The 25555-nt window shown below is 42.3% G+C and overlaps 1 protein-coding gene across 1 annotated transcript in view; it reads left to right on the forward strand.

Moving 5' to 3' along the window:
• Nucleotides 1-25555, forward strand: part of CASTOR2 (cytosolic arginine sensor for mTORC1 subunit 2) — a 103818-nt gene that overhangs the window by 69842 nt on the left and 8421 nt on the right. The window contains exons 3-7 of the mRNA XM_026672359.2: nucleotides 9499-9692; nucleotides 11784-11916; nucleotides 15414-15537; nucleotides 17772-17882; nucleotides 18809-18891. Coding sequence (XP_026528144.1) covers nucleotides 9499-9692; nucleotides 11784-11916; nucleotides 15414-15537; nucleotides 17772-17882; nucleotides 18809-18891 — 645 coding nt within the window. The remainder of the gene's footprint in view (nucleotides 1-9498; nucleotides 9693-11783; nucleotides 11917-15413; nucleotides 15538-17771; nucleotides 17883-18808; nucleotides 18892-25555) is intronic.

The following is a 25555-nucleotide window of genomic DNA, read 5'->3' on the forward strand; positions in this document are numbered from 1 at the left end:
TCTTCTCATTTTTAGGACACAGGGATCCTAAACTTTTTGTCTATTTTACAGAATAGATCAAAAATTCATATCATGCACCCATTCCTTAAAATCAAAAGACTAAGTTTGTTGCAGTTGCATAAAATATATGCTCTTGCCATGCCCCAGATTTGATAGAACCAACATTATTCATAAGATGTCAAATTCATGTTTTAGAAATATAGTTCAACAATACAATGAGATTGCTACTATAGAATGTCTTCTCAAAATGGCCACTGATATAGACTGTAATTTGAAACCAAAACAAAGCTAAAGCTAGACAAGATCAAATCATATCAATTAAAGAACTTTCAATTTTCTTAACAGTACAATATCTTTTGAGGTGCCTCCCCTAATTTCCACTTTTAATGAGAGAGCCAATTTGGTATATAGCCTTCTTGTGGTATAGGAGGCATTGGGGATCACCATTAATGAATCGGTGGAACCCGCTGATCACTGAATTATATATAAGACCCTCTCCACACATTAGAAAATATATCTTTGCATATTCAATGACAAATGTGATGCCTTTCTAGAGTGCTTTAATTGGAGTAAGATTACTGTTGAAACAGTAGCTGCTATGAGCTAATACACAATGCAATTCCTTACCCAATTCATACATACCTAAACTTGTTTATCTAATCTATGTGTTAGTTTCCTCATTTGCCAAAGCAGCTGTAACTGATGTAAAACAATAATAAACATTTAAAATGGAAGAAAAGGTGTCTATACTACGATATATATGTTTGAGTATTTCGACACATACACACAAACACATCCTACATCAAGAAAAAGCAGTGCCTTGTAACTCACTGAGCAGTGCCAAATCATCCTACCCTAGAATCTTCTGGAAGAGCTAAGTGTTCAAAGGGTCTAGGACAACTCACCATAGACAACTCTCCACAGTCACTTTGCTGTGGCCAACTTGCTGTGAGAAATTTTCTTAATAATAAATGTATTAATCATTTCATTCGGTTACTTTTATCGGTGATGGTGTTTTTGTCAAAATGATTGTAGCTTTTACATTTCTGGATTGACTTTATTTTATTCTTATTGGCCACGGTTCCGTTGAAATTAATTAAACTTTTGTATTTGCTGAACTGTCCTGTGACAAGTTGACTATGGCAAGTAGACTGTATTGAGTTGTCCCATTTTGATCTTCAAAGCAGTTTTTTTATTTTCAATGATTTTATTAAAGTTTGCAAATACAAAGATAAACTAATGCAAACTACCTACCCACCTCCCAAATATAAACAATCTGACTAGTTTGCACATAGTCCTTGATTTATGACCACAATTGGAATTGTAAATTGTGTCATAAGTCGTTGCAGTTAAGTCAGACCCAATTTTACAACAATTTTTACAGTAGTGTTTTTTGGCAGAAATCAGCAAAACTTGAAAATCACAATCATGTGACTGTAGGAAGCTGCAGCCGGCTGTAAACATGAGCCAATTGCCAAGCATCCAAATTGCAATTATGTGGATGTGGGGGTGATATGATGGACATAAGTGCAAACACAAGTTTTCCAAGGCTGTTGTAACATCAGGTTGCCATCAAGCTAGCAGTCATAAGTTGAGGACAACCTGTAACACCTTCCCTAGTACTTAATTTTTTAAAAAAATCTCTTCTTCCCATATCTCATGCCTTATCCATAGTCAAAGTACAAAACAAAACAGATCATTCTAATCAGCAAAAATCCATTAAGAACTTAATATTATAAGTCTCTCAGAGTTACCCTGAGATAAGTTGGGCAGCCAATAAATTTGATAAATAAAGAAATAAACTATCAGAAATACTAACATTTATATTTTTATTTTTATTTAAAAGTTCAATTTTATACTCAAGCTTTTCCTCTAAGAAATCAAGCAGAAGACATCTCTCCTGACTTATAAACAAATCTGGAGAATCTGTATCGAGCTCAATATGGGTGATCCTTGTCTTCTCCTTAATCTGAGGAGGAATTCTGAGGAGCTGTGCCCTTCACCAGTTCCTATTTCGGCCACTGCAAAAAAGCAGTGTTTCACTCAGTCATCCGTGCTCCTCCTGAAGCCCTGTCTTCAGTTTTTTCTAAATGACAACAGGGTCAGGACCTTAAGGATTTGGGAGGAATGATTATCCATAGGTTCAGGACAGCAGCAAAGAAGACCTGACTTTGGAATCCCGCAAGGGGCCTTTGTTTTGCTGAAAATACCTAGAACGGGTGTCAAAGTGCTTTGGTTTTATTGTATTGCAAACAGTTGCTGGGGTGCATCCACAGTTTCGTTGTACTTGTACAATGACAATAAAGTTCTTCTAATTCTAATCCCCCCCCCCGGCCCACGGAGAGTAAGTAAATGCTGATCTGGCCCTCAAAGTTTGACACTCCTGACCTAGAACATGGTGATTCAACTTAGTTAGATCTTGCCAGTTGGACAGAAACAATTGGAGAGAGGCAGTCTAATAAATGAGAAGGTTTTAATGCTAATTCTAATCATAGATGAGAAGAAGAGGTTAACCAATGACGATAGATGTCTCATTGGAAAACCTGAAGGGCCAGCTTAAGGACAGATCATCCTGGAGAAAATCTTATCTCTGATTACTAAGAGTCAAGAACAATTTGATGACATATAATGAATCAATTAAAAGTCTCCTAAGCCCCAAGCTCTTTCCTTTCCAACTATTGTTTCTTTCATTATTGTTTCTCTTTTACCTTGATGAAAACAGAAGGTTGGATTTTGAATAGCTCAGCCGAAGCTTAAAGCAATTTAATTAGTAAGAGACTTTCCCCCCTGTTCTTCTAAATGAAAGAATCTTAAGGTACAATATGGCATTTATCGACTTTCTGTTACTGTTAGAACTCAAAAGTCTGCTAACCAGAGCTTGATGCAAAAAGACCTCCACTTCTGCAGGACCCACACCCCATCCACAGTGACTTACAGGGTTTTCTAGAATCATGCAACCATGATACTGTGTAAGAATAATAATAATATTTTTATTACTTCAAGGATGGTTGGGAAATCCAAAAAGAGGGCAAATGTTGCTAGTGTGCAAACAGCTCTAGAATTAAGTAATCCTTTGCCCAGGAATTTTCCAATTGAATAGATCCTACCACACAGAGAGTTTCACTTCCTGTTCCTCCAAGCTGTTATTTCATCTCAGCAATGCAGATAGTCCTCAATTAACAATGAATTAAGCCTGGGAACTCCATTCCTAAGCAATACGCCATAAAGTGAAAAATGACAGAATTGTGCCAACTTAACAGTAGCAATTCTGGAAGTTCCAATTATAGTTATTAGGTGCAATATCACTTGCTTGCTATCTTCAACCTCCTGCTAGTTTCCCCGCTGACTTTGCTTGTTGGTGGTGATGGTCACAAATGGTGCTCACATGACATGGAACATTTGCAACCATTATAATTACATGCCAGTTGCCTTCTGCCCGAATCACACTCCGTCACTTGATTGTGAGGATGCTGTGACAGCTACAAATTCAAGCACCAATCATAAATCATCTTGTTCAAAGCCATCTTCGAGCAGTTACTGAACAAGTGGTCTCTAAGTGAAGACTACCTATATATTTCAGGGCAGAAGAGAAATTATTTTGTTGCATTATTTAACAACTGAGATCCGTTCTAATTTCAGATAAGTTACGTAAAATTCAACCACTAAAACCCAAAGGATAACTTCTCCACAAGAACGACACAGATGCCTTGCATTTTAAGGTTGTGCTGTGGAAGGGAAAAGGCAGAGCAAGAAAAGTTGCCAACATAACATCTGTTTGCAGTGCCTGAAACCAAACATCTCATTTCCCAGGATTGTACTATAGCTGCAAAGGGACTCCATATGATTTAAAAAAAAAAAAGACATAGCTGCTTTAATGAGTTGTATCAGGGTTCATGTTCATACCTGCATTCCAAAAACCTTTTTGTTTTATCATGAATGACCTTACATCTTTTAAGGACAGTCCTTTGTTTCATAAACACATGCCAGTTGCCAAGCATCCAAATTTTGATCATGTGACCATGGAGATGCTGCAATGGTTGTAGTGTGAAAAACAGTCATCAGCAATAGCACTTAGACTTATATACTGTCTCATAGTGCTTTACAGCCCGCTCTAAGCAGTTTACAGATATTGTCTCCAACAATCTGCCTCCTCATTTTACTGACCTCGGAAGGATGGAAGGATGAGTCAACCTTGAGCTGGTGACAATCAGACTGCCAAACTGCAGGCAGCCGGCAGTCAGCAGAAGTAGCCTGTAGTACTGCATCCTAACCACTGTGGTTATTCACCTTTTTAATGCCATTGTAACTTTGAACAGTTACTAAACGAATGACTTAAGTTGAGAACTACATGTCTGTGTATATGCACTCTTTTTCCCCCAAAAAATGTGTTCCTACTCTGTAATACCTGTTTCTATTATACTTCATAGCTGGCAACCCATGAAAATATATAAAACTGGTTATGTTTCAAGGAAATTAGTCCACATATTTGGCTGTCAGGACTGATTTAATCAAGTGACATACTTGTATGGGTAAAACAGCCCTTATTAAATGCTGCTGCTGCTGTTGTTTGCTTTTGTTCAGATTCATGTTAAGATTTATCATGTAACAAATAATAACCAAAAAGAAAAAAAAGGTTGTAATTAAAGTTTGTACAAAGCAGGTACACCATGTGTATAAAAAGATGAGGTATTAAAAATGCTTATATTATTTATAAGATTTTTTATTTTTTTTGCAGCCTACGGCTTCAGTGCAATTCTAGAAAATTCAGTATTTCTTGTTAGCAATGTAAGGTAATAGACCCAAAGTAGATGTAATGTATGCATTAGCCAAAAATATGGGGTATATTTACAGTTAGCTTGCTGGATAATATTGTGTCTGACTGACCTGTTATTTCATTCATTCATTTTTAGATTATGTAGCCTAAAACAATTGGATTGCTTAGAAAATGTTAAATTTTTCAATGAACTCTTGAGAATTTAAACCCTGGAGTGGAACTAATGCTCCAAAATTAATTATACTATGGAATATTATATGCTAAGTAAACAGTTTTAACTTTGTTGCTTGCATGTCTCTTGGCAGGCATATGAAAGTTAATACGTTTGGATAGTAATTATTCAGGTTTGAACACTAGAAAAACAAGCATATTTTGAATAGCAGGAAATAAGGATGGAATAGATCAAGGGGGTCAAACTCAAGGCCCGTGGGCCAGAACCAATCCATGGGGTGCTTAGATCTGACCCACGGGACCGCCCTGGAAACAGTGAAGGACCAGCCCATGGTGCCTCTGCCAGCGAAAATGGAGCTCGGGAAGGCCCTCCTGAGCTCCATTTTCGGCCGCAATGGCTTCCTGAAACCCCCTGCCAGCAAACCCGGAGGTCAGGAGGGTTGTGTGTGGTCCTCCCTAGCTCCATTTTCGCTGGCAGAGCACTCCGGCCTCTTTAGGTACCCCCGACATGAGTGATGTTGAGCTGGCCACGTCCATCCAGCCCCCCAAGGTCAAACACAACCTGATGCGGCCCTCAATGAAATCATGTTTGACACCCCTGGAATAGATGGAATACACAGTACTAATAATAAGGCACACAGGGCAGCTAACTGCAAAACAGGGAGCAGGATGGGCAAAGACCACATGGTAGAGCCTGGGAGGACAGGATGTACAGGTAGTCCTCATTTAACGATGAGTCACTTAGCAAGTATTGGAAGTTATGATGGTTCGTACGACTGGACTTTGAAGTTCCCACAATGCAATCAGATTTGGGGCACTTGACAACTACCTTACATTTATGGCTCTTCTCAGCATCTTGTTGTCACATGACTGTGATATTAAGCTTTTTTCTCCAGAATTTAGTTCCAATTTCTGACAAAAAATACCCATGGGCATAAAACATATCCACTTATTGACTGCTTCATTCACTTAATAACTGTTGCAAAAAAGATGGTAAAATCAGTCACAGTTACATGATGACAGATGCAGATTATTGGTGCATGCAATTATCAGCATGGGAGCCCAAAAAGGTTAGCCACCCCTGCCCTAGTCCTTCTGTTCATTAAACTAAACATACTCAATTCCTTCAACCATTCTTTTTATGTTTAAAATTTATTTGCTTGTTTGCTTGCTTGTTAAATTTGTTTGCCAGCCATCTTCCCACAAACAGACTCTGGGCATCTTACAACATTAAAAATAATAAAACCATAAAAATAAATATTTCTAATAATAAAGATAAACATGATAATTGAATTATAATTAAAAGTTGGGGAGGGATGGAGCAGGATGGGGAGAAAGGGAGGTGGCCCTCCTCTCTTGGTCCATCAACCTCCTCCAGCATGATACGCCTCCATTAGGGCTCCAAGCCAAATGGCAGAGCCACATCTTCAGGCTCTTATAGAAGGTCAGGAGGTGGGAGCAGATCTCACCCAAAGGGAATAAGAATATGTTCCAAAGAATAGAATTGGAATTGGAATTGGAATTAGAATTAGAATTAGAATTAGATTTAGGAATGGAATGGAATGGAATGGAATGGAATGGAATGGAATGGAATGGAATAGAATAGAATAGAATAGAATAGAATAGAATAGAATAGAATAGAATAGAATAGAATAGAATAGAATAGAATAGAATACTTTATTGGCCAAGTGTGATTGGACACACAAGGAATTTGTCTTGGTGTAAATATTCTCAGTATACATAAAAGAAAAGATACATTTGTCAGGAGTTGAGAATCATAAGGTACAACACTTAATAATAATCATAGGGTACAATAAGCAATCAAATCATACTAGGAAACAGTCAATATAAATCGTAAGGATACAAGCAACAAAGTTACAGTCATACAGTCACAAGTGGGAGGGGATGGGTGATAAGGAGTGATGAGAAGATTAATAGTAATAGTAGTGCAGACTTTGTAAATAGTTGGACAGTGTTGAGGGAATTATTTGTTTAGCAGAGTGATGGCTTTTGGGAAAAAACTGTTCTTGTGTCTGGTTGTTCTGGTGTGCAGTGCTCTATAGCATCGTTTTGAGGGAAGGAGTTGAAACAGTTTGTGTCTGGGATGTGAGGGGGTCTGTAAATATTTTCACAGCCCTCTTTTTGACTCATGCCGTATACAGGTCCTCCATGGAAGGCAGGTGCCATGGCACAGAAGGCTCTTCTCCTGGATCTCGCCAGTGTAATTATTTAACTTTGTATGCCACTCAACTCTCAAGGACTCTGGATGGCTCAGAACCATCAAATGAACAAATTACAAGCAAATCAATCCAAGATTGACTGATTTATCAATGCTGATGGTGTTTCAAGTGGTCCTCCAGTGTTATTATTAATGTTATTTATTTATTGGTTAAATAAAAAATGGCAAGCAGGAGTCCCACTCTCCCTCACCAAAGGCATTTGAGCACCCTGGTTGTTTACTTCCTTTTCTAATAAATTCTTCTGCCTTTTGGAACCCCCAATCCAGTAATGCTGTGTTTTGGAATTCAGAGCACTTTTTGTACTCTGTATATTTCACAGTCTCTTGAACAGAAAAATCCACCCACACATTAAATTAGGTCATTCTCAGCTACGTTTAATCACTTTCTAAATTTTGTTTGTTTTACTATAAACCTGAATTGTACTTTTCCACCCATCAAGCCTGCCAAGAACAGTATCCAAAAATTGCAAGTCAATCATTTTCTATTATTATTATTATTATTATTATTATTATTATTATTATTATTATTATTATTATTATTATTATTATTATTTTATTATTATTAATAATAGATGCCTTGTTTAGGAGATGCAGTCTGCTTTAGGCAAATGAGAGGGTAGCCAGCTTTGGTTTCAGAAGTTGTGAAGTCCAATTCTGCAAACATATGCATATGGAGGCAAATATATATGTATGCACGTATTTCATACGTTGTTTTGATTACCAAAATAAAGATGCATTTATTATTTATTTATTTATTTATTAAATTTGTTTGCTGCCACAAAGAATCTGGATGGCTTATAACATTGCTATATTGGCCTAAGAGAAAATTGAATAACTTTTTGACTTTTGTGTTTTTAATGGAACTCAAATTCCACCTATCCAAGGAAGCTAATGCAGTATATGGGTTTCACCCTTGGATTATTATTTTTTAAAGGAAGCATTTTAATCATTATTTGGATGCAGGGCTCGTAAGGGAGGTTGCTAATAATAAGGATCAATTGGAGAAAATGCAACATTATTTAAATTTAGTTTGTTTTCTTTGTAAATATTGACTCCTAATGCTTGAATCATCACTGTTTGGAAAATAGTTGTGGAGGCCTTTTCTTATTCTGGTTGCGTGACTCAAACATGTGGGATCAATTCTGTTTTTACTACAATCCAGCAACCAAAGGTTAGAGGAAACACACACACACCAACACGTGTGTGCATGTATATTTATGCAAGCCTGTTTGCTCCAGAACTTAATAAAAATCTGTCTTTCCATAAATAGAAAATTGTTTTTGTTTAACCTAAGCTGTTCTAATTTACCCTTGAAAAGTAACCGGAAGCTTCAGCTGTTAAAAAAGCAGTCTGAGTAATCTTGGGTACCCCAAGGACTGCATATATATATAACACCTCTGCTGCATAAATCACGTTGGATGCTGCTTTGCTTCTGGGTTCAATTCAAGCTGTTGACTGTGACCTTTAAAGCCGTACATGGCATAGGACCAGGTTGCCTATAAAATCCTCCTCATCCCATTACCTCAGTCAGGTAGGAAGGGTATTCCATTAAAGAATTCCAATGTTTGTTTATTTGATTTTTATCTTGCATCTACCGTGTTTCTCATATAATAAGGCCGGGTCTTTTTTTTTTTTTTTTTTGAGCCCCGAAAAAATGGCTAGGCCGTCTTTTCGGGGGTGACTTAATTCCCCCCCCCTTGCTTCTTTGGGCGGGCGGTGACGGCTTGGATGTTGACCTTGGCGTTGGTGGGGCACTTCGTATCGGGGTCAACGCAGGCAGCACCATATCCGGGTGTGCAACAAAAGTACTTCCTAACGGCAAGCCCCCCCCCACCATTCCCCCCATTTTGCATGTTTTAATATGGGCCTTAATTTGGGGGAGGGGCTTAATTTCATATCATGCCTATCCTATTGGGGGAGGTCGTATTGTTGGAGAAACAGGGTATTAACTTTTATAATACTCTTCTTCATCTTCCTCCTTTCTCCACAACAACAACCCTATGAGCCGGGCTGGGTTGAGATTGAATGTCTGGCTCAAAGTCACCCAGCGGGACCAGAACTCACAATCTCCTGATGATTGGCCCAAAGTCACCCAGTTGGCTTTCATGCCTAAGGCGGGATTGGAACTCACAGTCTCCTGGCTTCTAGCCTGGTGCCTTAAACACTAGACCAAATTGGCTCTCAGCAGCATAAATAGCAATAGTGATTATAGGTGAGCCAAGAGATCCAATCTAACAGGGTAGTGCTTATTTTCTTTTCATTAAAAGGCAATAAATAAAACTGTTTTCTGTGCCTTTTCACCTTTCTGTTTCAGAGCTCCCTTCATCAGAACACTTGAGCGTAGCAGATGCAACATGGTTGGCCCTCAACGTCGTCTCGGGAGGAGGTGGCTTCTCCGGCTCTCAGCCTATCGGTGTGACCAAAATTGCCAAATCAGTCATAGCTCCACTAGCCAGTCAGAATATCTCAGTATTTATGCTCTCCACCTATCAGACAGACTTTATTCTGGTAAGGAAAACTTGATGTGAACTAATGCTGGGAGAAGGAGGCATATTCTTTCCACCAAGATCCTAATAAGTGTCCCAACAGTTGTTTTTCAAAAGGCACCTGGATTAAGAAAATTACCTTTTGAAAAGCAACTCTGGGACATCCATGACCTGGATGATTGAGAATCTCCACAGACATCCTTATAAGAATTAAGCGCACATTTGAAGGGGTGAAGCTAAATTCTTATGCTATTTTCCCATTGATTTTTCCTTGGATTCATGATAAATTCTATAATGCGCTTAGTAAGCTTTGACACTCTTGTTTGTTTTCTTGAACCGGGGTCTCCAATCTTAGCCACTTTAAGCTAAGCTGGCTGAGGAATTCTGGGAGTTGAAGTCCACAAGTCTTAAAGTTGCCAAGTTTAGAGATCCCTCTTCTTGAACTCAGCTGAGCCAAACCTATGGGCTCAGAAAACCATTAGTTTGCATTTTTCCCTAGTTGTCCAGGATCGCAGTTTAACCAGGACCATCTGACCACGTATACATTACCACCCACATTTTGAGATCATCTGTGATTGTTGGTTAAATGTTTAGAATCTTATATTGTTATCCTTCAGACCTTTCTCAACTTCTTTGAATAAGCAGGACAATGCATTCTTGTCTTTTACAAATATGTCTGTACTGCCTCCGGTCCATTTTTAGGACCTTTTAAAAAATGTTATCTAATAAAAAAAGATGAAACGCTGTCTGTATTTCCATGCAACAAATGACATTACTTTTATGATCAACCATGCAGAGCAAGGACCCAAGTGTTCAGGCATTGAATGCTGAGTGCTTTTTGAGTACAACCAGTCCTTGTTTTCAACCACAATTGGGGCCAACAACTTGGTCATTTAAATGAAGTGGTTGCTAAGTGAAATCATGATTGTGTTTATAATCTTACTTCAGCTTTCCTTTGCTTTAGAGACTTGTGACAGTCATAAACACAAGGATTGGGTGCAACGTTACTTTTTCATTGCTACTATGAACAATCACTGTACAGGGCAGTCCCTAAATGAGGACTGTTTGCAGAAAAAGCGAATAAACCACTTGGTGGAGATAAAAGATCTGTTTTGGGTTAAGAATGGGGGGTTGGAAATAGAAAAGTAAGAAGAAGCAATCATGTCCATCAGCATTTGTATTGCAGTAGTTTGTGACACATTATGATTCCAGGTTGCTTCTCCCTTTGATTAGTTTCCAACCTGGACAAGAAACAGTGGCTGAAAACTAATCAAAGAGAGAAACAACCTGGAATTAAAGAGAAGCTTTCTAACAGTGAGGATAATTAACCAGTGGAACAGCTTGCCTTCAGAAATCGTGGACGCTCCATCATTGGATGTTTTTAAGAAGAGACTAGACAAACACTTATCCTGAAATGCTATAGGTTTCCCTGCTTTAGCAGGGACTGGACTAGAAAACCTCCAAGACCCCTTCTAGCTCATTCTATTCTATTCTGTTCTATTCTATGATCATGTATATTCAACAAACGTCTTGCTTAACAACCAATATTTGTTAACCAATTGCAAAATTGGAACAGCAGGTTTAAGAAGTTTCCAATAATACAAGACAGGTTTGGCTGCTAAGTAATTGTGAATAAGGAACGTGAAGTGCTTTAGAGAAAGGCCTACTTAATTGTCATTTGTGAAGTTCAGAATTCTGAATTCTTACTTCAATTCAGAATAGTTCATCAATAGTTTAGAAATCTTACCTGGTCAGTCAAACATTTCAAGAGACCCAAAGAAAAGGCATTGTTCAATATTTGTAATTATTCAGGCATAGCATATGGTGTGAAGGCAGTAACTGTATTTAAAAAAAAAACAGAGCTAAGAGTTGAGCCTCTTATGTCAACCCATCCATGATAAAAAAAGATAGGAACAGGGCATAACCTTATAATATAAACATGGCCTCTATAGCCCAGTCTGGTGGTAGCTTTCACACACAAAGTGCAAATGTTTGTGATCTACAAGAACTCCCAGCTCCTATCCCAGGTCAATTGATTCCATTGATGAAGAGTTAAATTCCTGAAAGTTGACATGATGTTCGTTCCCTAAGGAGATTTTTTTTTTCCCCTCAGGTGCGCGAGAGGGACCTGGCCTTTGTCACACACACCCTGGCTTCTGAGTTCACCATCCTCAAAGTCGTGAATGGGGAGACTGTGGCTGCCGATAACCTTGGGATAACCAATGGATTTATGAAACCAAAACTGGGTAAAGAACTCCCTTGCCTTCTTCATCTGTCCCACGTCTGGGCCAGTTCTTCTTTTCTCATCCAACTCATAAAAGCTGATTGCCTAAGGGAAGATAATCAGGGGTGGGCTTCAAAAATTTTAGCAAAGGGTTCTCTGCCTGGTTGCTGAGTGGGTGTGGCCACGGTGGGCGTGGCCTAATCAGCCTCCTGCACCATGGTGGGGGGGGGGTCGCCCTCCCTGTACTCCGGAGACTGGGCCCTGGAGGCTCTCTGGAAGCCGGAAACAGGCCCATTTCCGGCCTTCCCAAACCTCTGTGCACGCCCTGCACTTACCTGCATCCAAAACAGGATGCGTGGGGACTCAGGGGAGGGGAGAGGTGGGCGGGGAAAGCCAGAAGTGGGATTTGGGGATTCTCTGAATTGCACAGAATCTTAGCTAGGGGCTCTCCCGAACCCCTGCAAACCCCCAGCAGCCCAGCCCTGGAGACAATATATTTCAAACGCATTGATAAGTGCCTAAGAATCCTTCCTTTTCAACTCCTTCCCTCTGGGAAATTCACTCTGTGTCATTCCAACCTGGAATAAAGGTGTAGCCTGGAGGAATATGTTTTTCCCCCCATTTTTCTGGTACCTTTTAAAGAGTTTCTTAGCATTCTTCCTTTCTCTTGCCTCCAAAGGGACGCAGAATTAGTGCTCCTATTTTGGAAGGGAGTCATTTGTTTTCTTTTCTTTTTTTTAAAACAAGTTTTATTAATTTTCAAACACACACAAGTCATCATTATCCATTACATATTTAAACCTTTTTCCATTATTAATTTAACAAATCAGATGAACTATAATTCTGTTTTAAACCATTTCCATATAAACATACAAAAACCTCTTATCCATTTTTCTTTATTTCTCTTTACTCTTATTCCATTTTATTATTATTATTTCATCTATTTCTTTCTGACTTAGTTACCATTATTCTCATTCTATATTTCTGCAAGGTTTCATTAATTCTCCCCCCAAAAAAAAAAAAAAACATATATACACAACACACAAAACATAAAAAAATCTTTTTGGAAAGTAACTTGGACCCAGGTATCTCTTTCTTCATGGACTTCAACTGTATTCATGCTCATATTACATATCATTACTTATTTTATTTACCATTCTAAGTCTTCTATATTAACTTCTCCCCATATTTCACTCTTTTTAATTCTATCTTAATTAATCATCTTAATTTGAGTCATTATATTTGTATCTTTTGTCCATTCTTTATTGTACCTTTGTCTCATTCCTTATAAAAAAAAGAAATTTCTCCTGAAATCACTAATCAGAGTATGATGCCTTTCTATCTCCCCACTAAATTAATCAAGTTAATCTTTAAAATAACACCCAATACCCAATCCGATTTTGCTTGGTACATTCTAACTGAATAATACATCCAGAATAATTAAATACATAGTTAAACAGTAAATCTAAATATTAAAAACAAATACTATAATAAAAATTTTATAATAACATCAATACCATAATCTTATTAAACTCTTTAATTAAAGCTCAATATTCTAAATCTCCCCTCATATTATTAAATTTTAAAACCAATCATTATTAACATTTCAACATTTTAATCTCTTATCAACTCTTAAGCCATTTAAGTTTTCTATTTCTAATACAATACTACAATATCATCTTATGTACCTTGCAAAATCTCTTTGCAGAAATTATACTTATCCTTTATCCCTAAAAAGATTCCTTTTTTCCCATTTAATTTCAAAACTTTGTAGCTTTTCTCCACCTTTTCCCTTTCTTTCTTCTCCCAACAAACCTTTCTACCCCCACTTCTTCTAGCCTCTGCCTTACTGGCTTCCCTTCTCTGTCGTATTCCTCTTTCCTTTTGTTTACCATCATTATATTGATTTTGCACCTTGTTTTTCCCTTTCTTAAATGCTTTTTTAAATCTTAAGTCCTTTATTTCTCTTCCTTTCCCTCTTCCTTCCCTCTTGGTCGAGTTCTGAGATTTATTAAAGATGGCTTCCTCTCCTTCTTCTTCTTCTGCTGTCTTCATCTGTTGCAATGTTTGTTGATAGTTAATGAGTGCCATTTCCAAAAAAAGGCAGGCTTCTTTCAAACCAGCTTTACCATTTTTTTTGCTTGCTCATAGTCCCTTCTCAGTTCCTCAATAGAAGGAGCCATTATAAATCTTTTCTTTTCTTTTCTCTTACAACAACCAAAATATTCCAAAGGAAAAATAAAACAATCCCAAAGTTATCAATCAGTCCAAACCAAGACAGAGTTCCCACTCTCTCCTCCTAGGGTAGTATCAATCAGAAAAAGAAAGTCCAAATCTATTTCTTAAAATCTTGTTGCAATATATTTTAGTCTTTCAATCCTTAAGGCATCTCCTCCAACAAAGTCTTAGCATACAAATATTTTTTTTAGTCCTCTCTTTTCCCACTCATCGCTTAGAGCCAGTTTTCACCTAAAAAAAAATAGGTTTCTTAATATTCACTTTTTATTCCGTAGAAAAAGAAGGTAAGCTATCCTTTCAGCACCATCAAACTGCCGCTTTTTCCTCTTCTCGAAGGTATCATTCAGAAAGTCATACTTTTCAGGAATTTTGTTAAATATGTCTTAGAGTCCTAGGAACCAAGAAAAACTTTCTCCTTTCAAGCATTTTCTCCATTTCCTCCTGCGCATTCTTACCCGGCTGCCAGCTTCTTTGTGGCGGCCATTACGGACCGCCGCTGCACCGTCCTGAGAAAAGGGGTTCTGCCGGCCGGGAGGGGGTCTGCAACACCTCCAAACCCCTCTCCGGATCCCCCTACCTTCAGCTGCCCCTGCAGGGCAGCCTAGCTCGCACCCGTCCGGATCGGAGCCCCAAAAACGGCTAGCGCGGCAGGGATCGCGCAGCTTCGCAAATCCCTGCCGCTCATGGCCGACAAACCGGAAGTCCCCGGGAGTCATTTGTTTTCTTGTTGTTGGGGCATGTCGAAGAAATAGGTGGATAGTGAATTCTGCAACTAAAAATGTTCCTCCACTTTCTGCCTTTTTCATTACTACTATCTGTAGCAATGGTGGTAAAAGGTTGTTATGCCTGTACAGAGTTTTTCAAGGACAGACTTGTTTCTCAACCCCTATGCTCTGAAAACAGAGAAGGAGAGCCACAGCAGTTATGGTTGTAAGTCGAGGACTACCTATAGTGCATACATCTGACTTATAATCAGTCCTCAAGATGCTTTCATTTGGCACATAGGATTGCAACCTCTGGCACTACAAACAAGTTGCCATTGCATGCAGTCTTCCATTAGTCTTGCAACTCAGGACATGGGGATGGTTGAATACCCTTACGTTGTGTGTAGAAAACTAACATTCCAAGAAAATTTTCCTTGTCATGTTAGTTTTCTGTCTGTAAAAAAATATTTGCATTATTGTATTTCTAGTGGTGTTAGAAATGTGGAATCCATACTGCAGTTTTATTTTTTCATTATGAAGCCTTCAACCTTCCTGTCTCTCTCTCCCTCTCTTCCAGTTCAAAGGCCTGTCATCCACCCCCTTTCCAGTCCGAGTAACATGTTCTGTGTCACCAGCCTGGACCCTGATACCCTTCCCTCTGTTGCTACACTCCTTATGGATGTCATGTTTTACTCCAATGGGTATGTTCAGACTGGGGTATTTTCTTTTCTAAACTCGCTTATTTTAATCCCATTAAGAATATTTCTCATAGTAGTGGAGGGAAGTTGGATCTTTCAATAAATATGTCCTCAAACTAAACCAGCCTTCCTTGGCCTTGGTGCCTCTGGATGGACTACAACTCCAGTCATCCCCAGCCAGCAAGTGTTATTATCCAACCCATTCAGGAAGCATTTGGTTGTTTTTCATATAAGGCTGCAATCAGGGGTGGGATTCAAACTTTTTAACAACCGGTTCTGTGGGCGTGGCTTAGGTGGTGGGCGTGGCTTGGTGGTCATGTTATTGGCTGGGCGTGGCCAACTCAACATCACTCACATCAAGGCACGCATCTCCTCGCCTGGCCTCTTGTGACTGTGGGAATGCTGCAACAGTCGTAAGTGTGAAAAATGGTCATAAGTCACTTTTTTCAGTACCAATGTAACTTTGAATGGTCACTCCACACAAGCAAAGTACCAGCAAAGGAGGGAAAAGAAACTCCAGAGACAGGAAGTCTAGTCCTGCCAAGAATGTAATAAGGATTAACGGAGAGGAAGTTTCTGTAAGCAACACCAGAATGTTTCCTTCCTGCCTTCCTTACAGGATTAGGCCAGTAATTTCTTCTAACAACCAGTTCTCAGAACTGCTTAGAATGTTAACAACCAGTTCTAGAGAATAGGTGCGAACTGGTAGAATCCCACCCCTGGCTGCAATACGCTAATCATGTAGTCTTACTGAGAGTCGGTCAGCTACCCAAGTAAAGCTCCTAGCAAAGAAAGACTCTCAAGACCATGGCTACAATAAGTATACTATACTAAGGCAAATTGGTTGTAACATAGCAAAACCGGGTCTGAGTTTTTACGCCCAAAGCATATGGTTAACTGTTCCCTTTTCTCCCCCTCCCACTTTAGTTATCTGTGCTTGTCCAATTACATTCCAACAAATTGTTTTGTTGGGTTGGTGGGCAAAGATGGGTGCTGCATTCCATGATGTGATTTTGGAACTGCCGGTGGTTCTCATGGGATGGCACGATGCATAGTTTTGATTCCCCAGAAACATGCTCCTCCCCTTCACCTGCCTCACAGCTCCCTCCCTCCCTCCATTGCTCATGGCAGACACTGGCATATAGCGAAGCATACCCGGAACAGCATGGCAGTTCTGACAGATTCTAGGAAGTTATTTGGCCTATTCCATTTTTTCTCTAAGGGAACATGTCCCAAAGGTGCTTTTTTTCCAAAAGGCAACTGGACTTTCTTCATTTTTTTCCTTTGAAAACGTTTCACTTCTCATCCAAAAAGCTTCTTCAATTCTAAGTTACTGGTGGAGACTGGAAGGTTTTATATTCTTTGCGGTCATCTGGCTGTTATCTCTTTAAGGTTACTTGGGGGTTTACCTGTATACTCAGGGTCACCTGAATCAGATTATGAATAGGTGTGAAATCTTTTTGGGACTGCTAAATACTTCCATTTCCCCACCAGTCAGTTAGCTTGTTGGATGAGAAGCAAAACTTTTTCAAAGGAAAAAAGCCCAAGAAACAACCATGACCAGGATGATTGAGAATCTCCATAGATACCAAGGGAATGTGGTCCAGAAAATAGGTTCTCAGACTTCTTAATTCCGGGATATAGTTGAAAATGTTAAAAATCCTTGAACTGCTGTTACTAGAAAGAAAGCTGGAGCACCAAATAATTATTACTGAAAAATTGCCCTCATCTAATTTTGTGAGGGCAATGTTTTAAGTTTAAATTCAAGTAAAGAACACTGTATTTTTATTATTGAAAATATCACATCTTCAGGCCATTTGCCTAGAGCAGGGCTGTCAAACTCGCAGCCCACAGGCCAGATGCATCACGCGCTGGCCACGGCCGGTTTAGCAAAGGGGGAAAATGTTGTGATACATCACGTGACATGCCGTGACGACTGCGAGTTTGACACTCCTGCCCTAGAGTGTCTTCTCTCAACTTCTATCTAGGAACCAATAGGACCCTTCTAGGCAATGCTGAAATCTAGTGGCGACCTCAGATTCACAATTTGAGAAATGATGCTTAGAAAAACTCCTCTCAACTTTCTACAGACTCTAAGAAAAAAGTCCAGTATAATATATCTCCAAACCATGATAACTAGGAACAGTAATTTGACAGCCTCAGTCCATATCCAATAGACTTTGTGTAAATTGAATAGACCCTAACCATGCTTGTCTTTGGCTCTTTCTTTACTCCAGAGTAAAAGATTTAGTGGCAAGCAATGAAGATTCTGAACACATTCGTTTTTTCTCATTTTCTCTCATTGAGGGATACATTTCTTTGGTGATGGATGTACAGACGCAGAAAAGGTAAGAGCTGGAATAAATCTGGAATACTTGTCAAGATTTTGGATGTCTCAAAGTTATGTGCTTTGTCAAGAAGGGACTGAAAAAATTCCCAGAATAATTAAGATGTTCCTGGTCCAACCAGAGATATATAACCACAACCATTTTTTTTGCAAGAAAAACTTTTGATGCTTCAATAACTCTCTTGGTCTTTTAAAATATTTTTATTTTGAAAATCAGATAGAAAGATGCATGCTGCTGCACAGTCACACATATCTTCAAGAATGTGTTTAGGCTTCCCTAGGGTGGGATACATGTTGATCTATAACTGTAATAAATATTTGATTTATTGGAGTGAGATAGAGAATATTCTGAGGAGCGCCCCAACCTTCTGAAAAATGGGTGTTTCATAACAAGCCATGCCCACTAAGGCAGTCATTTTATAAAAAGTTTCTCTTGGCAGCCATTTTCTGAGATGGGCTCAGAAATCCAGTTATACTCCCAGTCCATAAAGGTTGCCTCCTTTGAAAAAGAGGATGATGGGTGGATGGATAGATAGATAGACAGACAAATAGACATGAATGATAGATAGATATAAATAGATAGATAGGTAGGTAGGTAGATAGATAGATAGATAGATAGATAGATAGATAGATAGATAGATAGATAGATAGATAGATTGATTGATTGATAGATAGATGATAGAGAGAGATTAATAGGATAGAGATTAATAGATGAATGAGATCAATATAAATAGATGAATGATTGATTGATAGGTAATAGACAGATAGATGATAAATAGAGAGAGATAGGTGTGTGTAGATATCCCTCAGCCACCATTGAATTATTGATTCAGAATTGATTGTGTGTGTGTGTGTGTGTGTGTGTGTGTGTATTGTTTTGACACTTCTTTCTTTTTTCTGCTATTTTCTCTGTCTCTCTCTGTTTAGATTTCCTAATAATCTGTTGTTTACAAGCGCATCAGGAGAACTCTGGAAGATGGTTCGCATTGGAGGGCAACCTCTCGGCTTTGGTATGTTACGTCATACTGATTGGCTGCTGGCTTTCTCTGCCTTTCTCTGTTGCCCCATCTGGATCAGAAGAAACCCCTCTGCTCCTTTTGTGGTTGTTGGGGGGGGGGTTTAACTTAATATTGCTGAAATCCATCCAATAATATCAAAAAGTGCATCCCTCTGGGAAGATTATCTGAAGACTGCCCTTGTTGCTAAATGCTCCTCCAAGCTGATGTTAAGGAATCATTATTCTGAAAGTATTACAGGTAGTCCTTGGTTAATGACAATAATTGGACCATTGCTAAGCAACACAGTCATAAGTGACAGGCAGATAAAAATCAGTGGGAACAGGAGTAATTTCCAACATCCTGCCGGTTTCCCCATTAATCTTCCTTGTTGGAAGCTGGTAGGGAGCATTAGAAATGATAAACTTTGCAAATTTCAGTCCCACATGAGTCATGGCTCCTGGATTTTTGATGCATTCTGTAAGTGAAAACGTTTGAGATATATTGATTCAAAAATGGTTGCCCTATGAATGCTTCATTTCACTTAGTTGAAGGTTACAAACAAATAAACAGACACAAAAGTTTTAACAGTTTTGATGTTATCCTCAAGCCCTTCCCTTCTTTGGAAGTTCTTTTTTCTCCATATTTCCAATCTCTGGTAACTTGAGAAGGCAGAACTTGGGAAAAGTATAAAATTGCACAGTCATTTGGTTAATTGGATCCCTCTTTAAACATTAACTTCATTAAATGATTTTAAGAGTTGCAACCTATCTAATGTCACTTAGAGAGATGAACGTTTTCTTAGGCTCAGAATCTGACCTTCCTTCCAATCCACACAAATCTCTCTCCCCTTAATTCTTCCCCAAAAATATACATTGGGGGGGAGGTACTGTGTGTTAACATGTTTTGATTGGCAGTTCTATTACCAAATCATTGCAAATAGGAAAGTAGCTGTTCCAAGGTGACTCAGAAAGCTTCATGGCCAAAGGATGATTGAATCCAGATCTCTTTGGGATCTGAGTATTGTCTGTATTAGAATTGTCTGTATTAGAATTAAGTAATCCTTTTCTAGGCCAAGAGCCACACTGATCTTTGAATAGTGCTCTGGAGGGGCACTATTTAAATTTGATTTCGTGCCAGCTCAGTTGAATACAGTGATTACATAGAGCAGGGGTGTCAAACTCAAGGCCCAGGGGCCACTTAGATCTGGCCCACGGGGCCGCCCTGGAAACAGCGAAGGACTGGCCCACGGTGCTTCTGCCAGTGAAAACGGGCTCCCGAGCTCCATTTTTGGCTACCACGGCCTCCTGCAACCCTCTGCCAGTGAAAATGGAGCTCGAGAGTCCGTTTTCGCTGGCAGAGTGTTCAGGACACCCCAGGCGTCCCCGACAGGAGTGACGTCGAGCTGGCCATGCCTACCCTGGCCTCTCCACCCCGGCCCCCCAAGGTCAAACACAACCCTGATGTGGCCCTCAATGAAATTGTTCTGTACAAGTCAATTTACATACTCGTAGCCCCGCGTCGCGATTGGTTAAGGCGCGCGGCGACCGGATTGGTCGAAGCGAGCCGCACTGATTGGTCGCTGCGAATCCCCGCGATTGGTGGAAACTAATCGCGGAGATCGAAAAAGGGTGTCATTGGTCGCGACCGCCGCGGCTCGAGAATAAAAAGCCGCAGTTTTTCCCCTCAAGTTTAAGCTGTATCAGGAGCCAATAAAGAGCTGAAACCAAGTCACTGACTCCGAGCTTCCTTTCTCGACGGACACGACACTGGCGGCGAAGGTGGGATCCAGAGAATAACCACCGAGCACGTGTCCCGAGGAAGACAAAGGACCGACAAGATGGCCAGCATGACCCCACCAGCACCCTTCAACCCCGCTACCGAGGACTGGGAATCGTACACGGATAGATTCCTGATGTTCCTCGAAAGTAGCAATTTGAAGGATGCGAACGGGCAGAAGAAAGGGCCGTTTTCCTCACACACTGCGGGCCCGCAGTGTTTAAGATGGCAAAAGCCCTCGCGAAGCCAGAGGACGTGAAGGCGATGGACTGGGCCGATCTCGAGCCACTCCTTCGGAACCACTACGCCCCGCTGTGCCCATCCTCATCCGGCGGGATGAGTTCTATCGGCGAAACCAGCGGCAGGACGAGAGCATTAGCGACTTTATAGCCGCCTTGCGAGACCTAGGGGGATGTGCGAGTTCAGGGACCTGGACGATGTCCTCCGAGACCGCGTGGTCCTAGGCCTCAGGGATCAGGCACTAAAAGTCGACTGATGGCGAAAGGCAACATCGACCTCGGGACGCCCTGGCCGAAGCTTCCGCAGCGAAGCCACCCGGAAGTCAGCAGCCAGACTTCGGAGGGCAGACAACGGGACCACACTGAAACCCCCGAGACAAGCCGACGAGAAACCACCACACACCACGGGGACCTGGACTCCGCCTCCGATACTACGGACGAGGAGGAAGACGTCCACCGACTACAAACAGGACGGGACCGGCGAGATCAACGGGTCGTAAGTCGGGGAACCAGTGCGCCGGGTGCGGGGAAACCACTTTCGATCCGAGTGCCGTTTTATCGGCGCGATCTGCCGGCAGTGCAACAAGAAGGGCCACATCGCCCGAGTCTGCCGACTCAAAAGACACACAGCCCCGCCGGCGAGAACCAAGCAACCGGGGACGAGACGACACCCCCGAGAACCAGAGATCGCCAAGCCGACTATCGCTGGAACCGAGACAACCGAGGACGACGGAGCGGGGAAGGCCGACAGAGAGAAGAAACCCACCAGACGGTCACCATCGGCCATGCCGAAACCACGGATGCCCGGAAGGTCTACGTGGAGGTGAGCATCGAGGGCGAACCATGCCGGATGGAGGTAGACTCCGGATCCTACCTCTCCATGGTCGCCTGGAAAGAACTCAAGCGCCTGGTACCAAACATCCAGAAAAGAGGACTGGAGAACCAGAAACTGATCATCAAGGACTATCAGGGGAACCGCATCCCCGTCATTGGGACCGGACAGTTCGTGGTGACCTTCAAAAACCGCACCGCGAAACTTCCCCTGACTATCGTGGACCGGAACCGACCCAGCCTTTTAGGACTCCAATGGTTCGCGCCACTCGGGATCGAGGTCACGGGAGTAAACCACACCACAGAGGCCGACTGGGAGCAGCAGCTGGCGAGGGACTTCCAAGAAGTATTCGACGGCACCCTAGGCAAGTACAAAGGGCCCCCTATCTCTTTTAGCCTAGACCCAAATGTCGCCCCATCGCCTAAAACCCAGACGGGTGCCTTTTGCACTCCGGAAGAAAATAGACGAGCAGATTGACAAACTCGTCAAACAGGGGTTTTGCAGCCAATCGACCACGCCCGGTGGGAGACCCCTATAGTCACCCCAGTCAAACCAGATGGGTCAGTAAGGATCTGCGGGGACTATAAGGCCACCCTCAATTGCGCCCTGCAACAAAGCGCCTACCCCGTCCCAGTAGTGCAACACCTATTACACTCGCTGGGGGGGCAAGGTCTTTGGCTCGACCTGGCGCAAGCCTATCAGCAACTGCCGGTCGATGAAGAAACCGCCGAGGCGCAAACAATAGTCACCCACCGGGAGCGTTTCGTTGTAACCGACTCCAGTTTGGAGTCAGCGTAGCCCCAGGAATTTTCCAGAGCCTCATGGAGAGACTGCTGCGAGGAATCAAGGGGTGGTCCCCTATTTTGACGATGTATTGGTGTCAGCAGCCAACCAGAAGGAACTAGAGGGTCGCCTAAGGGAGGTACTAGAAAAATTCAAAGGGGCCGGGCTAAAGGTGAAGAAAGAGAAATGCCAGCTATACACAGAGCAAGTCGAGTTTCTGGGGTACCTCCTAGACCGACATGGCATCCACCCAACCGGAAGCAAGGTCAAAGCCATAAAGGAAGCCCCCACACCCAAGAACAAAACAGAGCTGCAGGCATTTCTGGGACTGCTAAATTTTTACAATGTGTTCTTGCCCCAAAAGGCGACCGCACGGAGCCTTGCATAGGCTCCTGGACAGGACGGCCAAATGGACCTGGGGGAAACGGGAGAACACCGCATTCAAGAATACCAAAGACCTGCTCACCTCGGATGCCGTTCTCATTCAGTATAATGAGACCCTACCCATCGCCGTCACATGCGACGCCTCACCATTTGGCGTCGGCGCTGTCCTCAGCCATACACTCCCAGACGGAAAAGAAGCACCCATCGCTTTCTTTTCAAGAACACTCAGCAAACCCGAAAGAAACTACAGCCAATTAGATAAGGAGGCACTGGCCATCGTCGCAGCAGTAAAAAGTTCCACAGTACCTCTACGGCCGCCGATTCACCCTCATCACGGACCACAAGCCGCTGCTAGGCATCCTGGCGGGAACAAGGCCACCCGAACATCCTATCCCCCAGGATGACAAGGTGGTCTGAGTTCCTCGCCGCCCACGACTACCGGCTCACACACAGACCGGGTAAGACGATCTCCCATGCAGACGCGTTGAGCCGCTCGCCGCTTCCCGACATAGACGACGATCCAGCTCCCACGACGACCACCCTCAGCATAGAGACATTGCGGACCTACCCATAACGCGTCAGACATTGCCCGAGAGACTAATAAAGACAAGCGTCTGGCGCGGGTATTACATTGGGTAGCAAAGGGATGGCCAGAGAAAGACAGCGATGATGCATTCAGGACATTCCGAAACCGGCAAACAGAACTGTCACTACAGAAAGGTTGTTTGTTATGGGGGGACAGGGTGGTCATACCGGGAAAACTGCAAGGGAAGGTATTACAATTATTACACGAAGGGCACCCGGGATTGTGAGGACTAAAGCTTTAGCCAGAAGCTATGCTTGGTGGCCAGGTATGGACAAGGAGATCGAGGCCTGGGTAGCCAAGTGCTCGCGCTGCCAAGAAACCAGACCAAATCCCCCAGCAGCACCAATTTTAGAATGGGAAACGCCCAGGGGACCATGGTCGAGACTCCATATAGACTTTGCCGGGCCCACAAAAGGGAACACATTCCTCATCACGGTGGATGCTTACTCCAACTGGCTGGAGGTAAGCAACATGAAGACCACCACAACAGATGCGGTAACCAAGGTCTTAAACAAACTCTTCGCAACCCACGGTCTCCCGGATGTCATCGTGTCAGACAACGGACCCCAGTTCACCTCGCTGGAATTCGAAAGATTCCTAGCGGAGCGAGGCATACGACACGCACTGACAGCGACGGCGCATCCGGCGGCCAATGGTAGGAGCAGAACGGATGGTTCAATTTACAAAAAGAACCCTCCAAAAGATCGAACACGGGACATACAAGAAAAAATAAATAAAATGCTCCTAATACAACATATCACCCCTAACACAACGACTAACAAAAGCCCGGCAGAATTACTAATGGGGGAGAAAACTAAGGTCACCACTCGACAGACTACACCCCACATACACCCGGAAAACCCCCGGACTCATCTAGCAAGCACCGGGTTTTTGCACCAGGCGACGCAGTCTATGCAAAAAACCTTACCGGAGACCCACTATGGGTACCGGCAACTATAACCCAACTGACAGGACCCCACTCCTACCGCCACAGACAACCGACGGACAAACATGGAAACGCCACATCGATCAAATAAGATCAAGAACAAAAACACAGACGACCCGATAACACAAACCAAGAGGGGAGGAAGACACAGAGGATCAAATAGGAAATAACCAGCAATACTCACCAGTCAACAGCCAGCCCGAAGTCTCACCAGGAAGGAACAGCCAGGCCAGCTCAACCAGCCCGGAAAGACCAGGCAGGAGCGGCGAAAGTCGCAGCTCGACCAACCCGGTAGACCGGGAGGGAGCTGCAACAAGAGGCCCAGCGACGCCTTCCAGGGGTTCCATCGACAGGGCCAAGAGAAACAGAAGTCCCGACCGAACCGGCCGGGAACCAAACAACAACTAAGCTGCGCAAGTCAAGTAGACAAGTACGAAGCCCGCCTACCTACGGGACTACGTTACGTAGGACCGAACCAAGAGGGGAGGGGTGTTCTGTACAAGTCAATTTACATACTCGTAGCCAGCGTCGCGATTGGTTAAGGCGCGCGGCGACCGGATTGGTCGGCGAGCCGCACTGATTGGTCCGCTGCGAATCCCCGCGATTGGTGGAAACTAATCGCGGGAGATTCAAGGGTGTCATTGGCGACCGCCGCGGCTCGAGAAAAAAGCCGCAGTTTTTTCCCCTCAAGTTTAAGCTGTATCAGGAGCCAATAAAGAGCTGAAACCAAGTCACTGACTCCGAGCTTCCTTTCTCGACGGACACGACAGAAATCAAGTTTGACACCCCTGTCATGGACCCTTGCAACCAGGCCCAGTCAAAGACATTTTTGGTGTCTGGGCAAAAGGTTAAGATATATCATAATACAGTTCCGTATGCTGAGGATGTCTGAATAAATACATTGAATCCTATTTTGGTGTCTGCTGCTTAAGGCAGTCACCTCAATCTGTCTAATGATAGGGCTGGCCCTGATTGCAGCCTGCTCCCTATTATCTAAAGTTTTATTCTGCATCTCAACTTCCTCTGTTATTTTGCCTCAGAGGGATTTTTAACAGTATTAAATCCCACATTATTAACTCTGCAGGATTCCCCTATTCTCTCAGCCCTTCCTTGCCTTCTCCTTGCAATAA

Source organism: Notechis scutatus, chromosome 1 (assembly GCF_049901735.1).
Source record: "Notechis scutatus isolate UNSWTSFEM ecotype Mainland chromosome 1, rNotScu1.2, whole genome shotgun sequence".
NCBI classification, from domain to species: Eukaryota; Metazoa; Chordata; class Lepidosauria; order Squamata; family Elapidae; genus Notechis; species Notechis scutatus.